This window comes from Pleurodeles waltl, chromosome 3_1 (genome assembly GCF_031143425.1).
Source record: "Pleurodeles waltl isolate 20211129_DDA chromosome 3_1, aPleWal1.hap1.20221129, whole genome shotgun sequence".
Lineage (NCBI taxonomy): Eukaryota > Metazoa > Chordata > Amphibia > Caudata > Salamandridae > Pleurodeles > Pleurodeles waltl.
The window spans coordinates 745737240-745764199 of record NC_090440.1 but is presented as its reverse complement, the minus strand read 5'-3'; the positions used below and the strand labels follow the sequence as shown (position 1 = coordinate 745764199).

At 45.1% G+C, this 26960-nt stretch overlaps 1 protein-coding gene across 4 annotated transcripts in view; it reads right to left on the bottom strand.

Annotated features, from left to right (window-relative positions):
• Positions 1 to 19302: 19302 nt before the first annotated feature.
• The window catches only part of QSER1 (glutamine and serine rich 1), a 564431-nt gene continuing 556773 nt past the window's right edge, over positions 19303 to 26960 (bottom strand). For 3 of the 4 annotated variants that reach the window (XM_069223515.1, XM_069223516.1, XM_069223518.1), the window contains one exon: positions 19303 to 20858. In XM_069223515.1, the coding sequence (XP_069079616.1) occupies positions 20718 to 20858 (141 nt within the window). In that variant the 3' untranslated portion in view covers positions 19303 to 20717. The remainder of the gene's footprint in view (positions 20859 to 26960) is intronic. The other variant, XM_069223517.1, reaches the window with a different exon arrangement.

The following is a 26960-nucleotide window of genomic DNA, read 5'->3' as shown; positions in this document are numbered from 1 at the left end:
ACTTGCAGGTTGTCGTGGCATCCATATACACACCAAATGAGGGGCAGGAGGGGTTCCGACACCGAGTGTTAGCCGAGGTTATGACTACGCATGACAGACAATTGCTCATAAGGGGCGACGTTAACATTGTCCTTAACAATTACTGGGACAGGTTGGCTTCTAGATATGGTTGGATGGGCAACTGTGTCACCGGTGGGGCTGGAGGAGCTGGGTCCTAGAGACCTATGGAGGGGAGGGCACCCTTCAACTAGAGACTAGACCTTCTACTCCCATGCATACAACACTTACGCCCGCATTGATCTTTTCCTGGGCACTAAGGAAACCCAACAGGCATTGAGGGAGACAGACATTGAGCCTTTTGTGCTGTAGGACCATGCAGCGGTTTCCCTAGTGCTAAATGTCCCCCTCCAGCCCAATCGCCACCGCCCTTGGCACCTAAGAACTACTCTTTTGTTGAGAAGTGAAGTGGTGGCCCAGATAATGAAAGCCATTGTCATCTTAGAGATTAACGATAACGCAGACATACCTATTCCGTACTGTGGGAAACGGTGAAAGCAGTCATTAGAGGTGAATTTATAGTGATATCAGCAGCAGACAATAAACTACGACGGGAGAAGAGGGCCCAACTACAGCAGGGGGTGACAGAACTCAAGAGAACAGATAAAAGAACCGAGACCTGAAAGTTTGGAGACAGCTTAGTGCAACCAGGACCAGCTTGCGAGTTTTGACTGCGTCACTCCTTTTATGAGGGTGGTAACAAGTGCGGACACCTCCTGGCTAACAGGCTTCGAGCCCAGAGGAAGACAATGGCAGTGAAGGCAATCAAGACCCCGGATGGGACTGAGGTGGTTATCGATACTCAGATTGCCTCGGTCTTCCATGGCTTCTATTGGGACCTCCCAAAAGTCCAACTCGGACACTTCTTGCCAGTATCTCAACCAGGCCCACACAACTAAACTTTCGTCTGCAGAGGTGGTTGAACTCGAGGCACCAATCGGGATAGCAGAGGTAATCTCAGCAATAGCTTGGCTGGAAGCCTCAAAATCCTCGGGAACAGACGGCTTTCCAGGCCTGTTCTACAAAACGTTCTGTAACAGCCTTGCCCCCATCCTGACCCTCCTTTTTAATGCTAATACGGGCCCAATACCATCATGCATGCTATATGCATCCACTGTGGTAATTCCTAAGCCGGGGAAGGACCCCACACAATGCGAGTCTTACAGAACTATTTCCTTACTCAACGTGGACATCAAACTACTCATGGGCATCCTCGCTTCCCGTCTAAACCTGCTGATGTCTGGACTGGTGGATCCTGGCCATGTGGGCTTCATCCCACACCAACAGTGTAGGGACAACACCAACCGGATCATGAACATATTAGACAAGGCTCAGCCCTCAGGACGGGAACTAATGCTGCTTAGCATAGATGACGAGAAGGCGCTTGACTGCGTCCACTGGTCACACCTTCAGGCAACGTTGGAGCATTTTGCTTCCGAGCCTGAATAGCGAACGCCTACAGTCACCTGAAGGCCTCAGTCAGAGTCAACGTGGTGACCTCCGCCTCGTTCCCGGTTGGCCATGGGACCTGCCAGGGGTATCTGCTTCCCCCCTGCTGTTTGTTCTCTATATGGAGCCCTTTGCACAGCAGGTGAGGCACAGCCCAGCGATTACTGGGGCTATCTTTGGCAGAGAAGAATATACTGTTGCACTGTACGCAGATGATGTGGTGGTTGCCTTGGATGATCCGTTAAGGGCCCTCCCAGCTTTCCTGAGGGAGGCGGAGGCTTTTGGAGAAGCATCTGGCTTTCGGATAAATCTCTCCAAATCTCAGGCACTCAGTCTTACGCTCCCGAAGGAGACAGTAGACTTGATAGCCCAGATGTACCCGGTCCAGTGGCAGATGCACTCTATTCCATACTTGGGCATCCAGATAGCCAGGACAGTCTCAGAGTCATCAAAGATGAACCACAAGCGTCTCCTTCAGAGTGTCAAGAAAGACCTGACCCAATGGAGACTCCACCCTATGTCATGGCTTAGTAGACTAGCTGCCATAATGTCAGTCCTTCCCAGGGCTCTTTTCCTTTTCCAGGCACTACCAGCCAAGCCCCTAGCCGGCTCCCTTCAGATGCTATAGGGTGAAATGAATCACTTTATATGGGCTGGTGGGAAACCTAGAATGGCCCAACACCTGGCTCACCAACCCCCACACAGGGGGGTGTCTGGGAATCCCAGACCTTCAGCAATACTACAGAGCAGCTCACATTCGGTACCTAGTGGAGTGGTCTTCACTGGAGTCGGACAGGGGATGTTCATGGATCGCACAATTACCAGAACCTCCCTCTGGAAGATCCCCTTCCTGCTACACTGCCATAGCCATGGGGCCTGTACTCTTCTTCCATCACCAGAGCAACTATGAATGTTTGGGACCAAGCAGCACATACTAGGGGACTGACATCTTTCCCCTCTATGACGTTATCGTGGGGAACCCGGAATTCACGCCGGGCTTAGACCAAGGAGCCTTTCGCCTCTGGACATCCCCAATGGGTCACTCCATCGGACACTTGTTCGATGAAGGAGGACTACTCCCTTTCGAAAACTTAAAGAAGGCCCATTCCCTACCAGAGACAGAGAGAATGCGCTACCTCCAGATCTGCCACTGGGCGATGCATCCTTTGATACAAGAGAAGGTATGCAGACTCCTCATGCAGTATGAGAAATGGTTACTTATGAAAATGACAAACATATAATTTTGGACCTCTATGTTCTGCTTCAACAAGCGGTCCTGATATCTAGAGTCCTGAGTCAGGCACGTTGGGAGGCAAAGTTGGGTAGATCTCTGACAGTCCGGGATTGGGAGGTGATCTATTATAGAGCACGTCACACAACCCACAGCGCAACTAGCATAGAGACTGCAATGAAGATTGCTACCTACTGGTATCTCACCCCGGTCCGGCTCTACCAGAGCGACCACTCGTGTTCACCCCTGTGTTAGAGGGGATGTGGCGACTTGGGTACCTTGACCCATCTTCTATGGGAATGCTCGAAGCTGGCCTCCTACTGGGAGGCAATCTTAAACGCTACTGACCGTCATTTGAATACCCAACTTCCACGATTACCGGGCTATTTCATACTGGGCCTACCAAATCCCTTGACGTTTCCGCTTAAGTCCCTACGGGGCAGTCAGATCGGCCTAGGGGCAGCCCTACAAAATATATTGACTCACTGGGGTACCCCTCAGGTCCATACACGGCTGGGATGGCTACATTGGTTATGGCAGATCTTGGGGATGGAAAAGCTTACACTTACCCTTGCGGCACAGGGGCAATCTTACAGAAAGCTATGGCACCCTTTCCTGCCCCACTCTCTGGAGAGTTCAGAGAGCTGACCTGCCCTAAATACCTACGACTCCTATATAGGGATGGCCCCTAGAGATTTGAACTGATAGAAGGCTGCCTCAGAAGTCCTATCTGTTCCTCACAGCTCAATACCATAATTGTGCACCTGAGGGGTGGGATGGGGGTTGGCTGATTGACCGCATGTTTTCCTTTTTTTCATGTTTGGTGAGTGCTGTGTCACCCCTTGATTTTTCATACTGAAAGTTCAATAAAGAAATTTGAACCATAAATAATGTATTTATTAAGGCACTTCCCAAATATCAAAGAAAAATCACAAAAATATATGAGAATAGGCATATAACTCAAGTGCAAAAGGGCATGTGAACATACAAATATAAGTGCATACATCAAGTCGTCAAGACTTAAGAAGAAATGTACAATGAATCAACAGAGCATGTATACCTGCGCTAAATAATCAAGATGTAGAATACTGGACTGATTGAGTTAAGGTCAAGATCCCCGCCAGCGTGACCGGGGAGCCCTCAGATCAGGCAGGAGTCTCGATCGTGATCACAAGCAGATCCTAGGCAACACGTCCGTTCCACAGGCGAGCTACTGTCCGAGCGCCAAGTCTTCCCATCTTTTATACCTTAAACCAAGCTCAAGGAGAGAATTCTAGAAGCCCTCCCCTTCCGTTGTGAAATTAATGCTGGCTGTACTTCGTCTGTGTCGAAAACACTCACAGAAGCTGGCCAGACTCCCATGTTTGTCCCAAGACAGAGCCGTACATTCCTCTGGTAAAACCAACCTCAACCTGTGAACTTTTAGCAAATGCGCATTCTGCATACTATGTTCCAGGAACCCTCCTGCTCTGTACTTGTGAAGAGAAAAACAACTTTTGTTAAGAAAAACACCTGACCTGCCCTGCAACTGCAGCAGGACACAAAATGGAGTTACTCAAACAAGATGGAGTCGATGATCAAATGATGGTCAAATCCACATAGCATCACAACCTCTATATAGGGTACGGAGTTTACCAGCATTTAATGATGTCAAATTAGGGTATGGAGTGTAGCCGGCTAGGACAGGCCGAGTAGCCCTGTCATTACTAAGGGGACCAAGGTGATGTGGTCTGTATTGATTAGGTGCTGCCACCTCAGTGTATGTATGAAATGTCTGTGTATTTGCATCTACTGAAGGAAAATCGATCCATGAGTAAAAAAAACTTTGCATTTATATGGTTCATGGGCTTCTACCACAAAGGTAACTTCACCCGTGAGAGGGAGTTCCTGTTGTATTAAATATGTTGTGACAGCTTGTCTACAATTACCTGAATGTTAATTGCGTTCACCATTTTAATGGATGGGATTCAGAGAGGGAACACTATTGCGGGGTGTTCCTTTTAAAAGGTTGAAGCTTGAGAAACCTACAGACTAAAATAGGGGATTCCTATTCAGCTAAGGATTAGTCCTTAACATCACGATTGTCTCTGTATAAAAGTGAAAAGGGAAAACCTTGGGCACCCCTAACAGCTGCTCAGGAGACCCAGTAAATAAGTACCTGACCCAGAACGTTGGTGGCGCCATGTTCTACAGTTATCACGAACCAAGTAGGACTGTATCGGGTCAAAATAAACGTCGGTGTATAGGACCTCAGTCAGTATAATTAGGAAATGTTGACACGGTTCTTAGCTAGCTAACAATGTCCCATCTGAACCCCTAAACAAACCAGGGTACCGGATGGTATTTGCACTGCTGAACAGGACTACTCAGATTCCCAAGGAAATTGTGGAAACAGATCTACACTTTCGTTGTCACTCTGCATAGCCAAGATGAGACACAAGGAAGATGCAAGCATGTATTTTAGATCATTTATTGCAACAATCGTATTATTGCATAAAAAACATGAGCCACGCTTATTAGGCCAAAGAGACAAAGCATGCTAACCAGGTTTCGAAAATGGTGAAAAAGATAAACAGTTTAGCAATGATAATGTTGTTATGATGGTACATCACTATGTGTTACTACCTACGCTATTGAGAGCAGATCAATGGGAATAGCCTAACCCTCCCCATTACTGGGTAAAATGCACTGAGAAGCCAGGGAGCCGGTCTGGTATAGTGCAGGCATTTGTCCTGTGCAGAGTAGAGGTCAGAGTCAGCAAAATTGCATCTCGACCACTGTGCGCCACATTCTAGGACAATCCAAGCCGAAGTGCTCATCCACTGAATATGGCACAGAGGCAGTTTTTAGAATACAAACACTATTCATATTGCAGGGTGTCACGGGTGCAGGGCCGATGCGGATATATGTTTATAAGTGAAGAGCTGTCTCCACAGACAATCGCAATACTAGGGCATTGCGTTCTCTGTGCCTATCCTCGGACAGAGTGTACAGACTGGACAGCAGCAACACTTACAAGAAACAAGCTGCATGTACAGTGATTTCTCAGTACCTTATCGCATGAGTGAAAACCCACGTAAAAAGATCACCATCAGAAAAGTAATGCTAACTTAAAAATGTGCATTTTAAAATGAAGGCTGTATGAGGGCCCTTTCATGCTTTACTGAGTGTATCTCGCTTTAACAGTTACTGTTCACATGCGTTGTTCATGGATGGTTGGACAGGATTTTTGTATTACTGTCACGTAAGTTACACGTCTTTTGGTTAACTACTTCTTTCTGAAAGGTTGCCTCCACATCAAGATTGTGTAGGTTGTACAAATGGTATTGAGGTCATGTTTTTTCTCCCAGCGAGGGCCATATGGTGAGTCAGCCTGAAAGTCTTGGCGCGGATTTCAGGCTTTCTCACCCACTCAAGTCAGAAACAGTTTACCATCACCTCCACCACTGATGTTTATTGGGCAAGTGGCATTAGAGCGCAGTTTTTTAAAGGGGTGTTATTGCACTTATCCTTCATTGGGTCCGTCAGGTCCTGATTGTGTTCAGTGGCATGACGTGGTCGCAGCTTCGGGCCTGCTGCTTCCTCAGGCTGCCTCTGCATTTATGTCAGACAGTGTTGAAGGTAGTCTAGGAGTATGCCCTCCTGAAGCTTCTTATTTGTGCTACGCCCTCCTAAAGCTTCTTATTTGTGTGTAATTAATACCTATGCTTGTTTCCCCAGTCTTGTGCTTGTTTGGCCATTTGTTCTGGTTTCGAGGCCAGTCTGCGGTGGTGGGATTACTGTTCTGTGCAGCCCTCTCTAGCTTTGTTTCTCATTATAGATGTGGGCCTGCTTTTGGCCTTTGTCGTCATTTGCAAGGATGTTTTTGGTCCAAACCCAGTAGAGGTCAACAAGAGGTTGGTAGAGGCCATGTCTTCCCAGATCTCTTCACCACCTATCTACCCCCACTGCCTGTTCACGGTCTTCCATGGTTTGGCTGCAGTATTCTTCGATATCTGGTGGGGTAGTCCAGAAAGCTACACTTACTTGAGCGCCCAGCACAAAGGAGCCCATCTTCTCTTCAGGGTCGGACCACTGCCCTTCTCTACTGGGGCACTGAGGCAGCATGCAGTCACAAACTGCACTGTGGAAGGGGGGGGCATGGCTGTTGTACTTAGTGAGTCTCAAATCCTCCATCACCTCAGTTGCTGTCTCTTCTCTGCACCAGTCGCAGTCACAATCTTGACCAAAGCCTTGCATCTCAAGGCTCAATCCACCTAATTATTGTCTTTTGGAGCTGTTTCATAGCTCCCCTGCCTATGTACCTTTTGGGGGTGTTGATATGGTATTTGCTTTATGGCATCCATGGGGAATTGCTTATTTTTAGGGTGTAAGAGGACACCAGAGGAGGGTGAATCTGCAGCCTCTCATGCCACCATCTTGACTTTGCCACCTTAGGGACCTTTATTTTTAGAACCTTCAATGTTCACTCCACACAAGGAGGAAGGAGAGGGGTGACGATTCTAGCCTCAGAGGTTAACTAATTAGATCTTCTGATGGATGATTCTAACCTTTTACTCTTCACGATTTGAATAGATACCAAAGCAGTACCTCCCAAAAGGTGGAGGGTCTTAGGAGCGGACTTGCAACAGGAAGTCCTGCACGTCCAAGAGAGCAAAATGGCCCTCCCTACAGACTGCTGGTATATGTGGATGCAGCCTAGCAGATATCAAACGCCAGAATCTCTCTTGCCAATATTGTAGTGGCACACTTTGCTCTGGTGGAATAGGTATGAAAGCTCTAAGGAGGCTCCTTTTGGGAAGAGCATAGCATGGCTGTAAACAGAGGATGATCCACCTGGATCAGGTTTGCTTCTAAAGTGCTTTTCCTTTGTTAGCAATGGCAAAGCCAATTGGCTGGTCTCCATCTAGCATTTTTGTGCACGTTCGATTTAAAAGTTAAAACCTCTTTTTGGCACTCACCTCATTAAAGAGCGAGGTGGAGTCAAAAAATTAGAGTGACAGATTGTCCAACATCAAAGAGTGAAACCACTTTCATCAAAAAAGAAAGTACAAGTTTGCAACTCCATTTTATCTAGAAAAAAGGTGGTGTACTAAAATTACATTGACAGAACCTACAACTTGCAAACATTGCACATAAGTAAATGCAGTAGGAAATACCACCTCAATCTCAGAAAACAACTGTGCATAGACTTGAATAGTCTGAACATTAAGAATGAAAGACCACATTAAGGTCTCCTTGAGGCATAAAGGAATGTGCCAGAGTGGAACATACATGAGAGACCCTTCAAAAAACAAATCCCAGGTAGTGACTGGAGTAATGACAGTCGATCGGGTAAATGTAGAAAGGTCGAAACCACTGACAAATAACCTTTAACAATGCCCAGTGAAAAGTCTTGCTGGGCAAGACCTAGAATAACAAACCATCTGACAGTTAGACTGCAGAAGGTCAGGCGGACTGTTTGCACCAAACACTTCGCCCAACTATACTAATAAATAGCGATGGCAGATTAGCACCTACACACAAGAATTTTATCCACTACTTTAGCAAGCAAATCAAATCCATTTAAGTGTGCGCTGCTTAATCAACACACGGAGGTCTAGATTGTGGAGGTTCAGGTGCAGAAATCGACCCTTTTTCTGGGACAGAAGACAACAGAATGGAGGGCGTGTAAATGCTCAACAGATCAGAGTATGACCCTCTGCTGAACTAATCAAGGCTAGCAAGATGATCGGAGTCCAGTCGTTCCTGATCTTGAGAACTGGAGGCAGAAGTGGAAAGGAATACAACAGACCTATGGCCCGCACTGCATGTCTTCTGGAATTTCTTGGGGGACACTCCAGTGTGCACAAATTGTGATATTTTGCGTTGTTTGTAGTGAAAAAAAGGTTCAACCAAGGCATGGCCCACTTGGATAGAAAGAAGATACTATTTATAGTCCGCAAGATGGCGTCTGGCTTATGAATCTGATTTGAAAAAGGCTTCCACCATACGATAATACTGGTGTTGCGTGAGAGGCTGGGGTTCATTTAAAGTTGGGGACAGCACCTTAGCATAGGCTTGGCGAAGATATAAGCTCCAGATCAGAAATTGGCATCTATTTTGGATCCTGTGCACTCATTGCTGGTATTTGGCTGGTGCCGTCAGACCCAACAAGGTAGATGACAGGAGTGGAGGCATGGGTCGGTGTCAGTAGGGAGCTTGGCAGAGGTCCAAAAAAGTTAGTCATCAACATTTGTTCTCGAGGTGGATTTGGAAACGTTTTCAGCAGTACCTCTGTGTGCCGAAAGGTCACGCCATGTGGCTGTGCACTGAGGCCATACAGTTCAGGAAATGGCACCCATATAGGTGCTACGCCGTGTGCTAAAATCAAATCCTTTTTGTCTGAACCACCGGACATGGATCCAGAGTTACCCCTTGTCTCTTTGAGACAATTTAACTCAAACATTTTCTGTGTGAAAGGAAACGTGACCCAAAATTACAGTTTTGAGCCCCCAGAGGACTGTCTCAAACAAATGTCTGTGACAGATCCTCATCAGGTTTGCCTGTGGAGTCTGGAATCTGGCCACAACTCTAAAAGCCTGAAGTGACTGTTAACTATAAGGCCATACGAGACCACAAGGTGCAACTCTATTGCCAAGCTCTGAAGCGAGACTGATCCAAGTTGAAGGATCTGTTCCAGTTCCATTCATGCACCAGAAGTCGCAGGAGTCTTTCCAGAGGTCAAGCTTTGTCATGCTGCAAGTTTTATGGTAAGTTGAGGAAAGAAACACAAAAAGTCCAAGCGAAGCTCTGCCCCTTGCTGCCACTCATGTTTTCCCGAGAAGGCGCAAGTGTGTCGCCATGCCTCATGATCTCGCTCCCGAAGTTGGTTGACCTCAGAGCTCATCCTGCAACTTGTCCTTGCACAACCAGTTTCTGGGACAGTCTGCAACAATGAGGCAGATCAAAGAGTTCAGCGAGGGCATGCTCTGAATCTTTGGATCCTTATAGGGTCTATCTGGTGTGCCTATGGGCCCCAAGGCTCTCCATTTGGGATAGCGTTGATGGGTTTGTCCTCAGCGCCAGTAGGGCTCTTTGAAACAACCACTGAGCCTCCGCAGGCTACTGCACAACTGTCTCCGGCATCATGCTCCACGCTCATTCCGGGAGCAGCCACGCAGATGCAAGCCCATCATAAAATCTGACTCTGCTCCTCTTCAACCCCGACCAAGGATGCGCTCGATTTCTGTTGGAGTACAAACTCAACCCACCCAACTCCTGTCCACACCCTCCGCTTGACTTGCAACCTCCACAAGGGAAATGTATTTCTCTTGCAACATCTAATCTACTATTTATTGCTTTGCGTCCTTATAATTTTCTAAGACAATGAATTTTGAAAGCATGATTCTCTTCTTGTATTAACGATGCAACCCAGCAAGTTAGGGTACAACCAACACTTTCTCCAAACTTGCGGTGGATTCCTTATTTGGTGCGGATTCGGACAATAATTATTATGTCTGGGGTCAGATAGGGCTACCATACAATGACAAAACGTGGTACGATGACCTTTAAGAAGCCAGTGGTCTTGACGCTTCCCAAGTCAAGCCCTCTCTTAACTCCCAAACCCTGCCACTGAGAAGAGTGCATCTTACACAATGGGCATGTTTAAGGCAGCCAAAACTCTGACCTCCAGGCTTCCACCTTAGAGGTCAAAACCAGTTCCTTTATGGCTGTTCTCCAGCTGGGGCAGACATCTACTGAGCCACTCCTACCTTTCAATGAGGCACTTATACCCTTAGGGGCATGGGCCAAACCTTCTCTGGCACCCCAATCACAATATTGCAAGATACCACCGTCCTGCCTCAGTCAATCATGCAATTGTGGTCTCTGCACCCCTCCCCTGAAAGCTTTAGTGGTGCACAGCCACCCGGTTGGAGGCAGGATCCAATGATTCTTGCTGGGCTGGCAGGCCACAATATCAGTCAATTGGGTCCTGCAGATAATTCAGAAGGGGTATGCCCTACCCTTCCTGGCAGCTCTGCCCTCACCTTCCTCCATCCTGACCGGCAGAGGACTATCTATCTGTCTACAGCAGGAAATGGCAGTCCTTTTGGTGAAATAGGCTATCGAGAGGGTGCCTGCATCAGATGGGAGTCATGGCTGTTACACCCAACACTTCCTGGTGCCAAAAAACGACAGAGCCCTTCATACTATTTTAGACTTGCACCCTGTCAATGCCTTGCTTGGAAAGAAATTCAAGATGCTCACTCTGACTCAGGTCCTTTCTGCCCTTGGCCCTGGAGACTGACTCATAGCGCTGGACCTGCAGGATGCCTATTTTCAAATACCTGCCCTGCAAGCCCATCAGATCTACCGGAGGGTCGAGCATTTTCAGTTTGCTGTGCTCTCTTTTGGTCTCACCAGTGTCCGCCTGGACAGTCAGAGGTCAGATTTTCCAGTAAACCTCTACCTTAACGACTGGCTGTTAAAGGCGAGCTCGCCCCAGGAAGTTGTCAACCACCTCTAGACTGCAGTGAACTTTCTGTCATCCTTGAGGTTTACTATCAACATGTCAAAGTCACACCTGACTCCTTCTCAGACACCCCCTTCACTGGAGCCTCCTAGGCTCAGTTAGGGTTTGTGCCTTTATCCTTGGAAAATAGTTTCAGTGAGGTTGACTGTCTGCTTTGACTGATGGACTCCTGCATTCTGCTGCTCAAGCATGCCACGTGACACATGCAAGTTCTGCAGGGGGATCGGAAGTTTTCAGTGGGCCCAACATCAAGGGGAATCTCTTCAACCACACCTGCAGTGGTGGTTACTGGACCACGATTGGGTTAGTGATAAACCCTTTTCCCTACCCCACCCAGATTTAACGTTGGTAGCCGATGTGTCCCTTCTAGGTTGGGACGGCCATCTGGGAGAGATACCTCTGGTGGAGGCCCGGTTCCATATCAACTTTCTGTAGCTGAGGGTCATCCACTTGGTGTTGAAAGCCTTCCTTCCTTTCATCAAAGGGAGGATGGTGCAGGTGCTAATGGACAACACCAAGTCCATGTGGTAGTGCAACAAACGGCAATGTGGTGTCCTGAGCACTGTGCCAGGAGGCATTATGCCTCTGGAAATGGCTGGACCATCAAGTGATTTTCCTGGTAGTGAATCACCTGGCTGGATCTTTGAATGCCAAGGTGGACTAGCTCTGTTTTCTATACCTGGCAGATCACAAGTGGCAGTTACATCCAGAGGTGGTACAAAGTCACACCAATGGGGAGAATCCTTGCTCATTCTATTTGCCACTGCTGAGAACGTGCAGTGTCAGCAGTTATACTCATCGAAATGTCTACGGTATCTCGCTCTAGAAGACATGTTCTGCCTAGAGTGGAACCCAAGACTATTGTATGCCTTCCTGCCAATACCTTTTCTGCCCCAAGTTCTTAAGATCAAGACCGACCAGGCCCAAGTCATCCTAATGGTTCTAGATTGGGCATGCAGAGTATGGTGCCAGAGCCCTTGGGTACAAGCATCTGTCCTCTGATTTGGTTTTCTCTCTTGGAAGAGCTGCTGTTGCAGCAACTAGACAGGGTGTTTGCAATATCCACCTTCACGCCTGGAGACAGACTGGCGACAGTTGAATAGCTTTTACCTTCCTGTGGAGGTGGTTGAGGTCATCTTGCCAGCGAGGGGTCCTTTGACAAAAACTGTATACGCCTGTTGTTGGTACAAATATCAGTTTATTGTGGCACTTGCCAGATTGGCCTACACCAGGCCAAATGACCTGATGTTCGGTTGCTTGTTTTGTCTCCCCCCGGCAAGTCTTTGTCTTGGGCCCAGTTGAAATGTACAAATCAGATTTTCCAGCCTTTTTGCGTTTGCTGGACCAGCTCTCACTGTTCAAATCACTAGTTGTGATGTTTTTGTTTTTTAAAAGTTCTGTTGGATCTTAAATTGCTCCTCACATATTTGATTTGCTCTGCCTTTGAGCTCATTAATATCAGTCATTTGCAGCTTCTTACCCTCAAGACGGTCTTGTCACCATAACATCGGTGTGGCTTGTGAGTGTGTTGCAGGCTCTCTGTGCCACCCTACTGTATAACATATTCTTCCTAGACAAAATGGTCTGCAGATGTGAGCATCCCTCTTTCCTTAAGTTGTGACGATGTTCCACACAGGCCAAACCATCACCCTGCAGCCTTTCTATTCTCCTTCTCCACCATATAAGAGGAGAGACTATCACTTAGAGCCTAAAAGAGCACTGAGCTTTTACATCGATCGTACCAAAGAACAAGTGGTGGACGATCAGCTCTTTGTGAGGATCAATGGGGTGAAAAAAAGCACAACTGTGTATAAGAGGAGCATCTCACGTTGGATCGTACTCTGCATCAAGAGCTGCTACGCACTGGCCAAAAAGCAGCCTCCAGAAGGTCTGAAAGCTCCTTCAACAGGGCCAAAGTTGATGTCACTGCACTGGTATGCAGAGGTCCTGACCTGCACATCTGGTAGGGTGGCACATGGGCATCGCTCAATACACTCACAAAGCACTACTGTCTGCACAGCCAGATTTGTCAAGAAGGGCACTGCACCTATTCAGCTCTACAGGCCATTTTGGTTTGAGCCAATTCACAAACCTGCCTCCTAATAGGTACTGCTTTGGTATCTATTCAAAAGGTGAGGAATCTGTGGTTAGAATTCAAACAGAAGAACAAGTTACTTTTCTTGAGTAAAGCTCTTTCTGGTAGAGTAACTGCAGATTCCTTCTATTCTCTCCGTTCTGTAAACTGGGCTCAGCCCATTAATAAGACCACAGTTGTAGATATCTGCATAATGGTAATTTTGGGGCTCTGCATCTGGGGGCACGAACAGCGTGGAAAGCAACTGATGGCATCACAAGGGAGTGGTGATTATATGGGCTCTGCACATCATGTCCAGAGTGTAACGGCTTCAGTGTGGAGCCGCACAGTGCCATCTACCAGCATGTAGAGGTACTGCTATATGACTGCATGGGATTCCATGTTTATGGGGTACCTTGAAATAGTGACTGGCTCAGAGTCAAGACTGCCCAGCCCCATTTTGGGCATTTCTTCCCTTCAGCAGTTCCAACTGAGGATTTACATCAGTTGGATGATAGTGATGCCAGGGTTTAGTCCTCTTTGAAGGTCACCACTCTGCCTCAGACACCTCTATACACCTTCCTGCCTAAATTGGCATGACTATGACATTGAGCTCATAGCCTAAACCAAACTAACATCTGCACAAGTCGACTCAAACCAGCTCTCAGTAGTGTCTCCTGTTGTTCACTACACTGGTATTACACTGTGGCACCATGCATATTCCTGACCTGAATGGAGAAGGCCACCCTCCTAAAATTTGAAATATGCATCCAAACGGGCTGGTAAGTTCTAGGGAGAAATAATGGCCAGCCTGACAAGTACCATTTCTCAATTGCCCCCTTGACCAAGAATAGGGCCATGTAAACGCACACTCAAAGGTTCTGCTGTGATTCATAGTCCTCTTTTAGAATAGGACCAAGTCTGGACCAAGGAATCCAGCTGATTGCTTTCCTGCAGAAGAAGAGTGCCAAGCCTGCAGTGGCAAAGATTCACTGGAGTGCAACCTACAGATAACAGCTTAGAGGAGGAAGAAGTCTGTCAGCCGAGCGGCTTGAAGCTCTGTGAGGATCACCAGTGATTTAGGTCAATACAGGGACATGAGGATGTCCAAACGGTGAGTAGGAGAAATGTTTTCATCTGCCTACAAATCTTGAGGGCCCTGGGGAGGAGTTATGTTGTGTCAATTTGTAGAGCTGATCACCCTCAAGGGTATCTAGGCATGTAGATGTTTTGTCCCCGCATGGTTATTTGAATAGTCAGGTCTTCAGTTTCTTGAGGAACTCAGAAGTGCGGAGAAGGCTCGGATGTGCTGTGGGAGTTTGTTCCAGGTTTTCGGTGCAATGTAGTAGAATGAACGCCCACCTACTCTGCTTTTGTGAATGGACTGGTGTGTGTGAATCTTATCTTAGGTGTCCAGCTGACTGGTTTAAGTGTATTTGGCTGTTACGGTATGCTGGTCCGGTGTTGTACAAGGCTTTGTATGTGTGTGTTAGGAGTCTGAACTGGCTGTGTTTGTGAATGGGGAGCTAGTGGAGCTCTTTGAGGTGGGGTGAGGTGAGATGTCTGTGCTAAGTAGGAGGTTGATGATGAGTCTTGCAGCAGTGTTATGGAGCTGCATGGAGATTCTGGCTTAGGGTGCGTTGCCGTAGTCAAGTTTGCTCATGATAGTTGGTGTTCTGTGGCAGCCATTTGAAGATCTTTCAGGCATGCGTAGAATATAGAAGAAGGCAGTGCTTTCTGCGTTGGCCTGTGCTATGTTGAGCTTTTTGTCCAGGGTGTACACAGATTTCTGATGTGGTCAGTTAGTATAGGTATTGGTCCCAGCTAGGTCAGCCACTGGGTGGCGGCCCCATAGGGAGGGTCATGTTTCCGAAGACTAATACTTCCATCTTGCAAGAGTTAAGCTTCAGGGAGTTGGTTCTCATCCAGTCTGCTACCACAGTCAGGCACTTCGTGTAGCTGGCTCTAGTGATGCTAGTGTTGTTTGTCAAAAAGAGGATGAGCTGGGTACTGTCCGCATAGGAGATGATGTTGATGCCTTGGATAGGATGGTGTTGGCGAATGGCGTCATGTAGATGTTGAACTAATTAGGGCTGATGGATTATCGCTGGGGGACTCCGCAGGTCAGGTACATGGACTCTGATAGGAAGGGTGGCGGTCTGACTTTTGGGTTCCTTCCATGAGAAAGGAGCGATCCATTTGAGTGCAGGTCCTTGGATGCCGATCTAGTGGAGTCTTCTAAAGAGCTGTGGGAGACTGTATCAAATGCTGCAGCGAGGTCAACCAAGATGAGGGATGCTGTCTCTCTGGTTCAGGATTGTCCAGATGTTGGCAGTTGCTGTGATGAGAGCTGTTTCAGTGCAGTGTTTTTTTCTGAATCCTGACATGAGTGCTGTCCAGCTGGTCTTGTACTTTGAGGTGGGTTGAGAGTTGCTTGTTACTGGCCATTTCTATCATTGTGACTGGGTAGGGGAGCAGGGAGATCGGTCAGAAATTACTCCGCTGGTTTGGGTCAGCTGGCAGTTTCTTGAGGAAGGCTGCTTCCAGTCTTCAGGAAATGTAGGATGTTATGGAAGTTTTGATGAAGTGGGTGAGAGTGGTGCTGATTGGTGCTTCCCCCAGGTTGTAGACATGGTGGGAGCAAGGATCTGTTGGGGCCCCTGTATGGAGGGACTGCATGATCGTCACTGCGTCCTCTCTGGAGAGAGTTTCCCATTTGGTTATGTGGTTGTCTTGGATTGTAATGGGCAGGCTGACGATTAAATCACTTGGGCTTGGTTGGTGTGAAAAGTTGTGGTAGATGCTTGTGATTTTGTTGTAGAAGAATTTTGATAAGTCGGTGCAGAGATCTTGGCAGGGGGTAAATGCGCTGACGGAGTCCAGGTGTGTGGTGAAATCCTTGCTGATTGAGAAGATTTCCTTGAAGCTAATGGCGCTCCCTTCAATGCATTCTGCTAGCGCTCTTTTCTTGGTGTCTCTCAGTTGAAGATGGTAGTGCCCGAGTGCAGCCTTGTAGGTGGTTCTGTCTGTGGTTTTGAGGCTGCATCTCCATTTTCTTTCTAGCTGTTTGATGTGGCATTTGGATTCCCGAAGGTCCTCCGTGTACCAGCTGGCTCGCTTGTTTGTACTTCTTGGGGATTCTGCACAGTTCGTGATTCAGTTTGTGACGTCTTTGCAGAAGTTGTTTGTGGGGTTCAGTTGATCTGTGCTGAGGATATCTAGCCAGTTTGTTTCTGAGATTTTGCCCCAGCTGCTGCCAGGTACACTGGCAGGCGTGTTGAGTTGCGGTGTATTTATTTAGAAGTGGTAATGGAGTGGTCAGTCCATGTGAGCTGTGACGTGGAGTTGTGCTTTATGTTTTAATTGATGGTGAAGATGGGGTCTAGTTTGTATCCTGCGATGTGCCTTGGCTCGGTGATGAACAGCGTGAGTTTTTATCCTCAAGAGACCGCTAGCGAGCTTACTTCTTCCTGTGTTGCAGTGTAACCTGTACAGGCCCTAGCTGCCTCCATAAGACATTAAGGAGTACTACAGTCTCATCTTGTGGCAAGCAGATTGCCAGTGTTTTGCTAGAGCTGTGGGCATGGAGTCAGGACCCACATACCGCTTGAAAATTGTTTGCATGGTTCAGGACACATTAAAATTTGAACCGTCAGTCTCCACCTACCAAGGGAGCACTGTCTGTTTTACTGTGGCCCGTCCCTGGTCCAGTGGGCACCTGGCACCATGTAAAATGACAGGGACAGAGCCTCTGAAGGATTCCTGTGACCAGTTACTGCACCGACTTTTAGTGTTCCAGTGCTGTGGACTCCCAGCTCTTTATCCTAATATCCATCAGTAGATACTCCCCCTTATCCCTCCTGTGAGACTGCTTTTGCTAACAAGATTTTGGTGGGCACTTCTGGGCATATGTGGAAAGAGGGGATGGATAAGGTTTCAGGCAGAAATTACTGATACTGCGAGACCTTGATGAACTGTTTCACTAGATAGCAAGAAGAACAGCTCACCTTCGAAGTATTGCTGCTGGATGGTGGGCACTTTGAAAGTATCCATCAAGGGGTACTTTGAATTATCTGGGGTTAGCTCACAAACTGTAATCTTACACAAAACTCTGAAACCAGTGTCTTCAGTTGTGGTTTTGCCTGCCTGTTTTGCAAAAACCTTCACAAAAATGCATTGGCTGTTGAACTCAATGATATCCAATTTTATAGAGCTTAGTGAATAACTGTTATAAATAATTCTGGAATCTGGCCTGTGGTCAGGAAGGGTCCAGATAGTTATGGTTTTCTTGCTCTATCTTAGTTTTATGTGCAAAACTCAGTTATGTGGGTAATGAAAGACCATTCTTTTTTATAAAGTAAAACACTGCCTGGTCGTTCACCTAACAAAGGTTACCAGGCCTCACAGGGGGTGTTTGCTAAGCAATCTCATTTAAAAATAGTGATTTCATTGAAAAAACAATTATTCAATTAAAAAAAATCCTAATTGAATTCAAGACTCCTAGCACTCGAGATTTATAAGCAATTTTTTAACTGTACAGTAAACATAGCAAATGCACCATGACCAACCATTTGCATTCTAACCAAAATAGAAACAGATTCAGATGACACAGGACTATTAATGATAGCAATACTTTAGTTACAACTTAAAAGAACTTAAATCCTGCTTAGGGTATTTATGGTGTGATAAGAAATACATTTGCGCTTATTTTGTGCTGTGGTGTTTATTTTGGTAACACTTCCACAGGCAGCCCTAGTTTTCCTAATTAAGAGGAATGACAGCATATAAACAAACCTTGCATATTTTGCAAGTAACTAAAACAACACTGAAATAATTAAATTCAACATCTGTTTTTAAGCTATGTTAAGTTGGAATCAGCGAATGAAATGGAAAACTGTAGACTAAATGAAACAAGAATTCAAAGCAAACCAGCTCATCTATATGAAGGCATATAATAAATATGCATTATACTCCATATAAGAAACAGTAGTATCTAAAACACAAATGTCACAACAAAAAATGTGTGGTTTTAGTGCATGTTTTTTTATGGATTCTCTATAATGCTTGCATATTAAACTACTTTGTATCAATTGCTTATTCATTGTGATAAAACAGTTTCATCTGGAACAAATCAACCAGTAACAGAATATAAGGTAATAAAATGAAAGAGCCTAATTTAGAATTGTGTGGGCAAGGTACTCTGCCATAATTGTGACAGACCACACATTACATTTTTCCCAGTGGAGGCCCCAATGGCTCTGCCGGTGGAAACCATATACTGATAGCCCGATGAGCCTCGGGTCATTGGAGTAAATACATCAAACCGCCCACCCTATTTAGAGCACACAGTCTGATGTCTTTTTGTCTTTCTTCAGGAACGCCAGAAAACATATGACAGTCACAAACATAAAAAAAGAAAAATTACCCCCAACTCCCAGAGTGTCAGGGCCATTAGTATTTAGTTTTCAAAAAACCTCTCACCTGGAAGTTTGCTTTGCAAAACACAAACATTTGCTGAGTAGCTGCATAACACATAGCGACTGATCAGCAAACTTTCAGTGGCTTCAGAGGAGCTGCTATGGCTCCCCTGAAGGAAAATATATCTCCGCCAAGCCAGCAGAGATCACTAAAGATGGTGTATGGTAATCTGCAAAAATGGTAGAAGTCATAACTTCCCCCATCCTTGTAGACAGGAAAGCCACGCGTCAAACTCTAAATGAGGCCACACGTTCATAAATGGGGCTGCGGAATAACGATGCAAGTCCCCCAGTTTGAAACATAATATTATGAATTGGTGTCTGCATCATTCATTGCCCAGAGCATTTCAGAAGTGTCCACTCCACCAGATTTGGACACCACAACTTGAAAACAAGCACACTAATAGTAGATAAACATCCATCCATTCGGCCAAAAAACTGTGAGACAGACTACAGTCCTGGCTGCAATTAAGGCACAAAGTGGAACCGAACAAAAGACTGAGGAAAGAAAACATGTACTTGGTTTGCAAAAACAAGAACTCAAGTAGAAGAAATAAGAACAGTGTTTGAAACATTCCAGTAAATATCAAGAAAAAAGCAAAATATGCCAGTAGAGCTGTTTGTTAAACATGCCAGTTTGTGTATGAGTTAAGATTTTGGTGTTAAATGAAGAAGTAACATGTACAACATACAAATGTTACAGTCAAGAGCCCTGCTCTGTAAAATATTACAGCCAGTCCTGAATAAAGAATTACACTTGCAAAATTAGTTTCAATATGGTTAAGCATTGAAGTGCTCTTTATGACTAATTTATTGTAATCCACACTGCAGAGTTAACAAAGATCAAATAATGTAAGCTATTAAGCACTGTATATTCACCATAAAAGTTACCATTCTCTCCCAAAACTTCTTCTGTAATTATTTCACTTAAAATCTGTTATCTGCTATTTTAGTAGGAAAGTTTTTCAGTTATCAGAAAATACTTGCAGTTTCTAACACAACTACACTTATAATCAAAACTAGTACATAGTTTCTGATTAACACTGAAGCATGGACAATAAACCTTGATATATTATAGAATACAATATGAAATCAATAACATAAATGAATAAAATTTACTTAAAACGATGAAATGTGTTTTATAAAGATACATGAAACATAACTTTAACAATATTTTCTCTGTGAAAAATACAACTATTTGTGAGTTAAAATGTACAATTGTATTTCTTCCCCACTCAAAAAATACAACTGAAATTAAAATTGTTTTTTTTTCTCCAAAATGGGGAATATAGTTGTCTTCCTTGTTTTTTAGAATATATTTTGACACAAAAAGAAGTCATAAGATTGCACCAGCTCTGTGTCCAGTCTTGCGACCAATCCAACTGTAGAAAGTCCATACAGAGTAAGAAATTTTAAACCTTAAAATGGGTATCTTAAAACCACCTCAGCTGTTTACATAATTTACAAGATGCAAAATGTCAATGGTAGAGAATCGGTTCTTCCTTTGATCCACCTTTCTGGTCTTAACTCAGAGGCAGAAACAAATTACACTTAAAACATTTAAGTGTTATTCATTTGGACAACAAACTATATATTTAGTGCATGCTTTCTCACTTTTCAAAAATGTTTTTTTTAAATAAAAGATTTACCCAATAGTTCAAAAAATAGAAAAAACATTTTTAATAAAAAAAATTCCAGGGTAAAAAAATGTGGTGTTCATTTCTTTTGTTCCATTGATGAAGGGCTCACTCCTGGCAGCACCACTTTTTCTTCAGCAGATGAAAATGTCTGAATTTGTGAGTGAAGCAAAGGAGATGCCTTCTAAGATCCTTACAAGGCATTGGATATCCTGGTATCACCAACATCAGTTACTTCAGTGCTGTACAAAATGGGGATTTGGGATAGAACATGACTTTATGAACACCTCTCCTGTACATCACTCAAAAGTTCACCAAACCTTTCGAATAAGGTCTCCACCCAAGTCAAGTTTTTCATGCACTCATGCACGATTTGCTCTTGTCCTACGTCTTTACTGGCCTTCATAACTGTTGAAATCTAAAAGGAAGATGCAACATTTGTATGTTAATACAAATTACAATTATACGGTTTCCAAACCTAGTTTGCAATTGTATACAAGAAAATACTCTAATTTCTAACTATTTTCCTGATTAGGTTAACATACTTTTTCATTGTATTCATGTCTGATTTACATACTTTTGAGTATTGTGAATGTTTATATTACATGGTTTAAACTTAGTTGTATTTAAATTCAAGATTAATACAATATCTTTTTGTGTGCCAATGCAGTAAAATACCCTGACATATCTACTTTAGAAAATGTAGGATGAACTCTCTTAAATATCCTATTTTGTAACTAACAATACTCACAAGAAATTCCTGTCATTACATTTACATAAATTCTTTATTTTCATACTAAATGTTGAAAATATATTTGTACAGCCGAATTCCCTAACATGCACCATTTTGAATAACCATTTGGCCCCTATTATTATTTCTCCATAAAGAAAAGGTTAATTATTTATTGATCGACCCACTGCCTGCTGAATGCACACAACAGAAATCCTAGGGTGGAAGAAGGTTTGACATTGTACACTGTAATCAACCCCTAAAAATATGGCAACTGGAGGCAAACAGTGTCCCTTCTTCTAAGTATGAGCTCCTTCACAAGAAGGGACATGTAAAATATATTTTAAAGGTTCTGCAAGGCAAAAGGATTAAGACAGCATAATTGAAAAAATTATTTCGCCCCTACACTGACACAACGTGCTAACAGTTGGTCTGTTATTTGTCAAAACTAACCAATACTGGTTGCATCATTGCGGTCATTAAATAAAAAGTTCAAAGCCACAACAGTTAAAGGACTTGGAACAGGATAATGACTTGGGGTGCTGAAAAAGAACTGTTGCTCTTCCACCTGTAGGGCAAAACATTACTCATGGACGCCTACTCACTATACATAACAAAAAGAACAAGTTACTTTCCTTCGGTAACAAATGATTAGGTAGAGACATTCTAGTTGCAGATTCCTTACCTTATAATTTCACCCTGGCGTCAGACTGGATCTGGAGATTTTTCTTCGAGCATTACCCTTGCACATCGGTTGACTCCGCGTGCGTCACTGGTGTTGTCGCCGTGTTTACATTGCAGTCGTATATGGATGGGCACCACCCCGGCATGCTGATGTCAGTTTCTTTTCATGACTTTCCACGCCAGTAGTGCGGATCCATGAGAACACTGATATAGGGGAGCCAGAACTAGGGCCCTGAAAATGGAGCCATTGTCCCTACAAATCAGTTCGCAAAGAGGGGAAGATGGGTGGGTCTGTAAGGAATCTGTAACAAGAATATGTCTCTACCAGATAATTTGTTACCGAAGGTAAGTAACTTGTTCATCTGATAAGGACTTCCAGTGGCAGATTCTTTACTTTAGAACGGCTACCCAAGCAGTACCATCCTCAGCAATGGGCTGAGAACCAAGATCAGACTAAAAATTCCTGCAGGACCGAAAAGCCAAAGTAGCTGTGTCTGCAGACCTGACTGTCCAGGCAGTAATGCTTTGTGACTGTGTGCAGAGATGCCCACGTTGCTCCCTGGCACATGTCCAGGACCGGAACTCTGCGTGCTAATGCTGTGGTTGCAGCAGTATCTCTGGTAGAATGGTACGCAAACCCTCAGGGGTTGCTTCTTTGCCAAAGAGTAGCATATTTTGAAGCAGAGGACAACCCATCAAAGATGGTCCGCTTCTGCACCACCCGATCTTTATTCGCACCCCCACATAATCTATAAAGAGTTGATCGTCCAGCCGGAAATCTTTTGTATGATTGAGGTAGAACGTCAATGCTCTTTTTAGATCCAGACGGTGGAGTCTCTCCTCTTCATGAGAAGGATGTGGGGGTGCGTAAAAAGTAGGCAAGTTGATGGATTGGCGTACTTGAAGGGGCATGACCACTTTAGGGAGGAAGAAGGCCCTGAGAACAAGCACCACTTTGCCAGGATGGACAGATAGAAATTGTGGCTTCGAAGAAAGAGCTTGAAGCTCAGTCTCTCTGCGAGGAGAGGTGATGGCAATAAGGAAATAGGTTTTCAGTGAAAGGAGCCACAAGGGACAATTATGTAGTGGAACAAAAGGAGCACACATGAGGTATGTTAGTACCAGGTTCACCCCACTGTATGAACGAGGTAGGTGGGAACACGAAAGTGATTCCCCTAAGAAACCTCCCAACAATGGGAGATTTGAACAAGGATGGTTGGTCTGACAGTCTGAGGAAGGCTGAGATGGCATACAGGTGGCCTTTAAGGGTGCCCAAAGCAGAGCCCTGCCGAACAAGAGAGAGGATTAACTTTAGAACCTCAGACAGAGGTGCAAAAAAGGGGATCAACAGATTTGTTGGTACACCATGTCACAAATTTGTTCCAACAACAGGCGTATACCGTTTTGGTGGAGGGACGCCAGGCTGCCAGGATAACATTAAAGACTTCTGGCGGAAAGTTGAAAGCTGTCAACTGCCACCGCTCAATCTCCACGTAAGAAGGTGGAGACTGGACAGGTCCGGTGGAGAACCGTTCCCTGCTGCTGCAACAGAAGATCCTTCCGAAGGGACAGTCTGATCGGAGGATCGTTGGCTACAACCCTCCTGTCAGTAACGTCTTGGGAGAAAACAGCCAGGGCCACCTCTGGGACCTGCGGCAGCACCTGCATGACTGTATCCCTTAGGGTTTGGGAATGGCGGGCCAGAACGCATGCAGTGTTCACAGACAACAATGGCAGACTGGAGGAAAAGAAAATTTTCTTCCCAAGCTGATCCAGTATCTTTGATTACCTATCCGGGGGTGTGGAAGGAAATGCGCCCGATAAAGCAGAAGCCTGGATTACAAGACTCTCAGGCATAGGGTGGTGGGTTAGGAATTTAGGGTTGTTCGGCGCAGGCCAATGGTGGCGGGTGATTGTCATGTTCACAAGAGCCCCTGTGCCGGGTCTGGACCAGGTACCTAGTAGGACATCAGTGAAGGCTTCATTAACAAGTATAAGCGGTGCTAAGGTGGAAGCCCCAGGCTGAAGCACCTCAGTCAGCAGGTTCGTCCTGATTGCCACAAAAGACAGCTCAAGGATGAGGACCTCAGCTGCCCTTTTCACCACCATAGAATATGACACTCCCTCCTCCGTAGCTATGGTAGAGGGTGAATGCATGCCAGCGTCAGGAGAGGTATCCAGACCACTAGCTTTGCCCAATTCCTGTGCCCAGTCCATTTCAAAGTCTTCCAGCTGGAATTCTAAAGGGTCCAGTGACCCATCCACACTTTCCCTGTACCCAGAAGAATAAGGGTCAGGATCCAACCTGGGAAATGTAGGCCCAGATGCCGGAACCGGCATTGAGTGACGTCAGTCTGCTGCCGGGTTGGAGTCGGGTATAAGAAGGGGTTCAATGACGATTGTGGGCCCGACTGAAGTTGGAAGCATCAACGTCTTTGCCGGGGAAGGTCGTGTTGGCACGACTGTTGTCGGCCCGGATCAGACAACAGATCCTAAGGGGCCCTCCAGAGCCGGGGCTGAAGCTGCCGGTGCGGAACCCGAGGGGGCCCCCTCTGACCTCACTGAGCCCGAAGGCGTCGTAGAGGGTTCGGTCTGCCAAAAAATGAGGCGCATGGCCTCATAGAATTCTTTAAGTTGGGCAGGGGTGGTTCCGGTTTCTGGAATCTCGGGGAGGTGCGGAGTCGACCCACAAATTGGCTCCGAAGATGGAGGCCTAGAGCGTCGACACTTTCCTGCGTCGCATCATCCTTGCGATGGGACGAAGTCAAATAACGTTTGGCCTTCTTCGACATCTTCTTGTGTTTTGCTTCACTAATGACCGAGCTGAAACACTCATGCACTGACAAAAATCTCTGGAATGCACTTCTTAGTCCAAAGAAGACTTATTATTTCATTACGCAAGGTTCCTAAAAGGAGATTAGCATGCAGAAAGCACACGTTTAAAAATAGTTACAGCAATGAAATGAAAACATGTACAAATGAGTCTCCACTGAAATATACACAGTAAATATGTGTATCGATATTATAATGCAAAGCAAATAATGAATTAAAAAATATGCATCACCATGAGGAGTATTGTTCTATATCCCCTGAATTGTTAGGTTGAGGAGATGAGCTCCCCAACCATTATTTGAGGCATTTGTTGTAAGTGTGATCGGAGGCTCAGGGTCTATAATGGGCCACCCTTTCATAAGGTTTGTGGTATTCCACCAATGTAGAGAGAGATAAGTTTGGCGGTCCAACAACACTAGATCTTCCACTTGACACTGTGCCTGAGACCATTGACAAGAGAGACATTGTTGAAGAGGACGCATATGAAGTCTGGCATGAGGCACAATGGCAATACAAGATGCCATCATTCCTAACAGTTTCATAATAGTTCTTACTACGTAAGTTTGATTCTGTTTTAATGTTGCAATTAATGTTTGAAAAGCTTGGACCCGGATTGAGTTGGGAAAGGCTTTTCCTAATTGTTTATTGAGGACAGCTCCCAGATTGGGTTGTATCAGGAGAGGTTGCAGATGAGATTTGATGTAGTTTATAGTAAACCCTTGAGAGTGTAGGAGATGATTGTAGTTTGAGTATGTTTTTGACACTGTTCGAATGAATTGGCGTTGGTGAGCCAATCGTCCAAATAAGGGAAAACATGAATTTGTTTTCTTCTCAGATGTGCTGCATCACTGTGAGGCATTTTGTGAACACTCTGGGAGCAGTTGTGACTCCGAATGGCAATACTTTGAATTGGTAATGTTTTCCTGCCACTACAAATCCTAGGTATTTGCGGTGCGCTGGATGAATTGGAATTTGATAGTAAGCGTCCTTTACGTCTAACGTTGTCATGAAGTTACCTAGTTGTAAGAGAGGAATAACATCCTGAAGAGTGACCATATGAAAATGTTCTGATATGATGTAGTGGTTTAAGGGTCTGAGATCTAATATTGGTCTGAGAGACTTGTCTTTTTTGGGAATTCGATAATATAGGGAATAAACTCCTGTACCTTTCTCTTTGAGAAGAGTGAGATGATCTTGTGAGAGTCTGTGACCACAAGGGGGTATATTTGGTGGAGTGGAAATGAGCTCCAGACAATAACCATTTTGCATAATTTGAAGTACCGATTGATCTGCGGTAATCTGAGTTAATTGGCGGGTAAATAAGCTGTAACCTTCCCCCTACAGCAGTGGTGTGTGTTAGTATTGCTTGTGGCAAGACGTTGTTTAGTGATGGATGAGGAACCTCTAGATGTAAATGGTTTTCCTCTTCCCTTATTATTGTTTCCTCTATATGATCCTCTAAAGTAACCTCTGGTGAGAGGTGGGTTTAGTTTGATTTGTGGAATGTTCTTGAAATGATGATCTATCTCCTCTATGTATGCTGGCTTGTAAGGATCCCATAGCTTTGGCAGTTTGATTAGCTTCATTTAGTTTTGCACGTGTGGTATCCACTTGTGGACCAAAGGCATGTTTAAAACCTGAACATCTGAGCCAAGCATGGCGTCTTATGATGACACTTGTGTTAATACTGCGTGCTGCTGTATCCGCAGCATCAAGCGCACATCGAATGGAGTTATTGCAAATTGCTTGTTCCGTATTTACAATTTCTACCCCTCTTTTACGATGTTCTTCTGGTAGGTATTGTAAAAGTTCCTCCATAGCATCCCAGTGAGCTCTGTCATAGCTGCAGGGGTGTGGAATTTATTAAAATATATACTTGTCCAGGGGACAGGTTGCTTCTCAAATCTACTTGTCCTGTAAAAAGATCTACTTGTCCCTTTGGTGCCATGTAGTGTGGCGACAAACTATGGCAGCAATCACATTATGTAAGAGCTCTGATAATAGCCTCTCTGATTATGCCAGGGCTACTACCATAGTAGGGCTTGAATACTTGCAGTTTCAATCCCTACTGTAGCAATTTCCTTATTTTGCCACCTTTATGCAGATCTGCATACTGGGGCTGAAGGAAGCAGTAAGCAATAGTTCCAGGGCTGGAATGCCTTTGAGTCTGCAAACCTACTAACCTGTATGCTTTAAAGATTTTCACCAGCTTCTCTCTAATATTTTCCCATATTAAGAAAGGTTGGACATTTACTCCTGACAATGGCATAATTA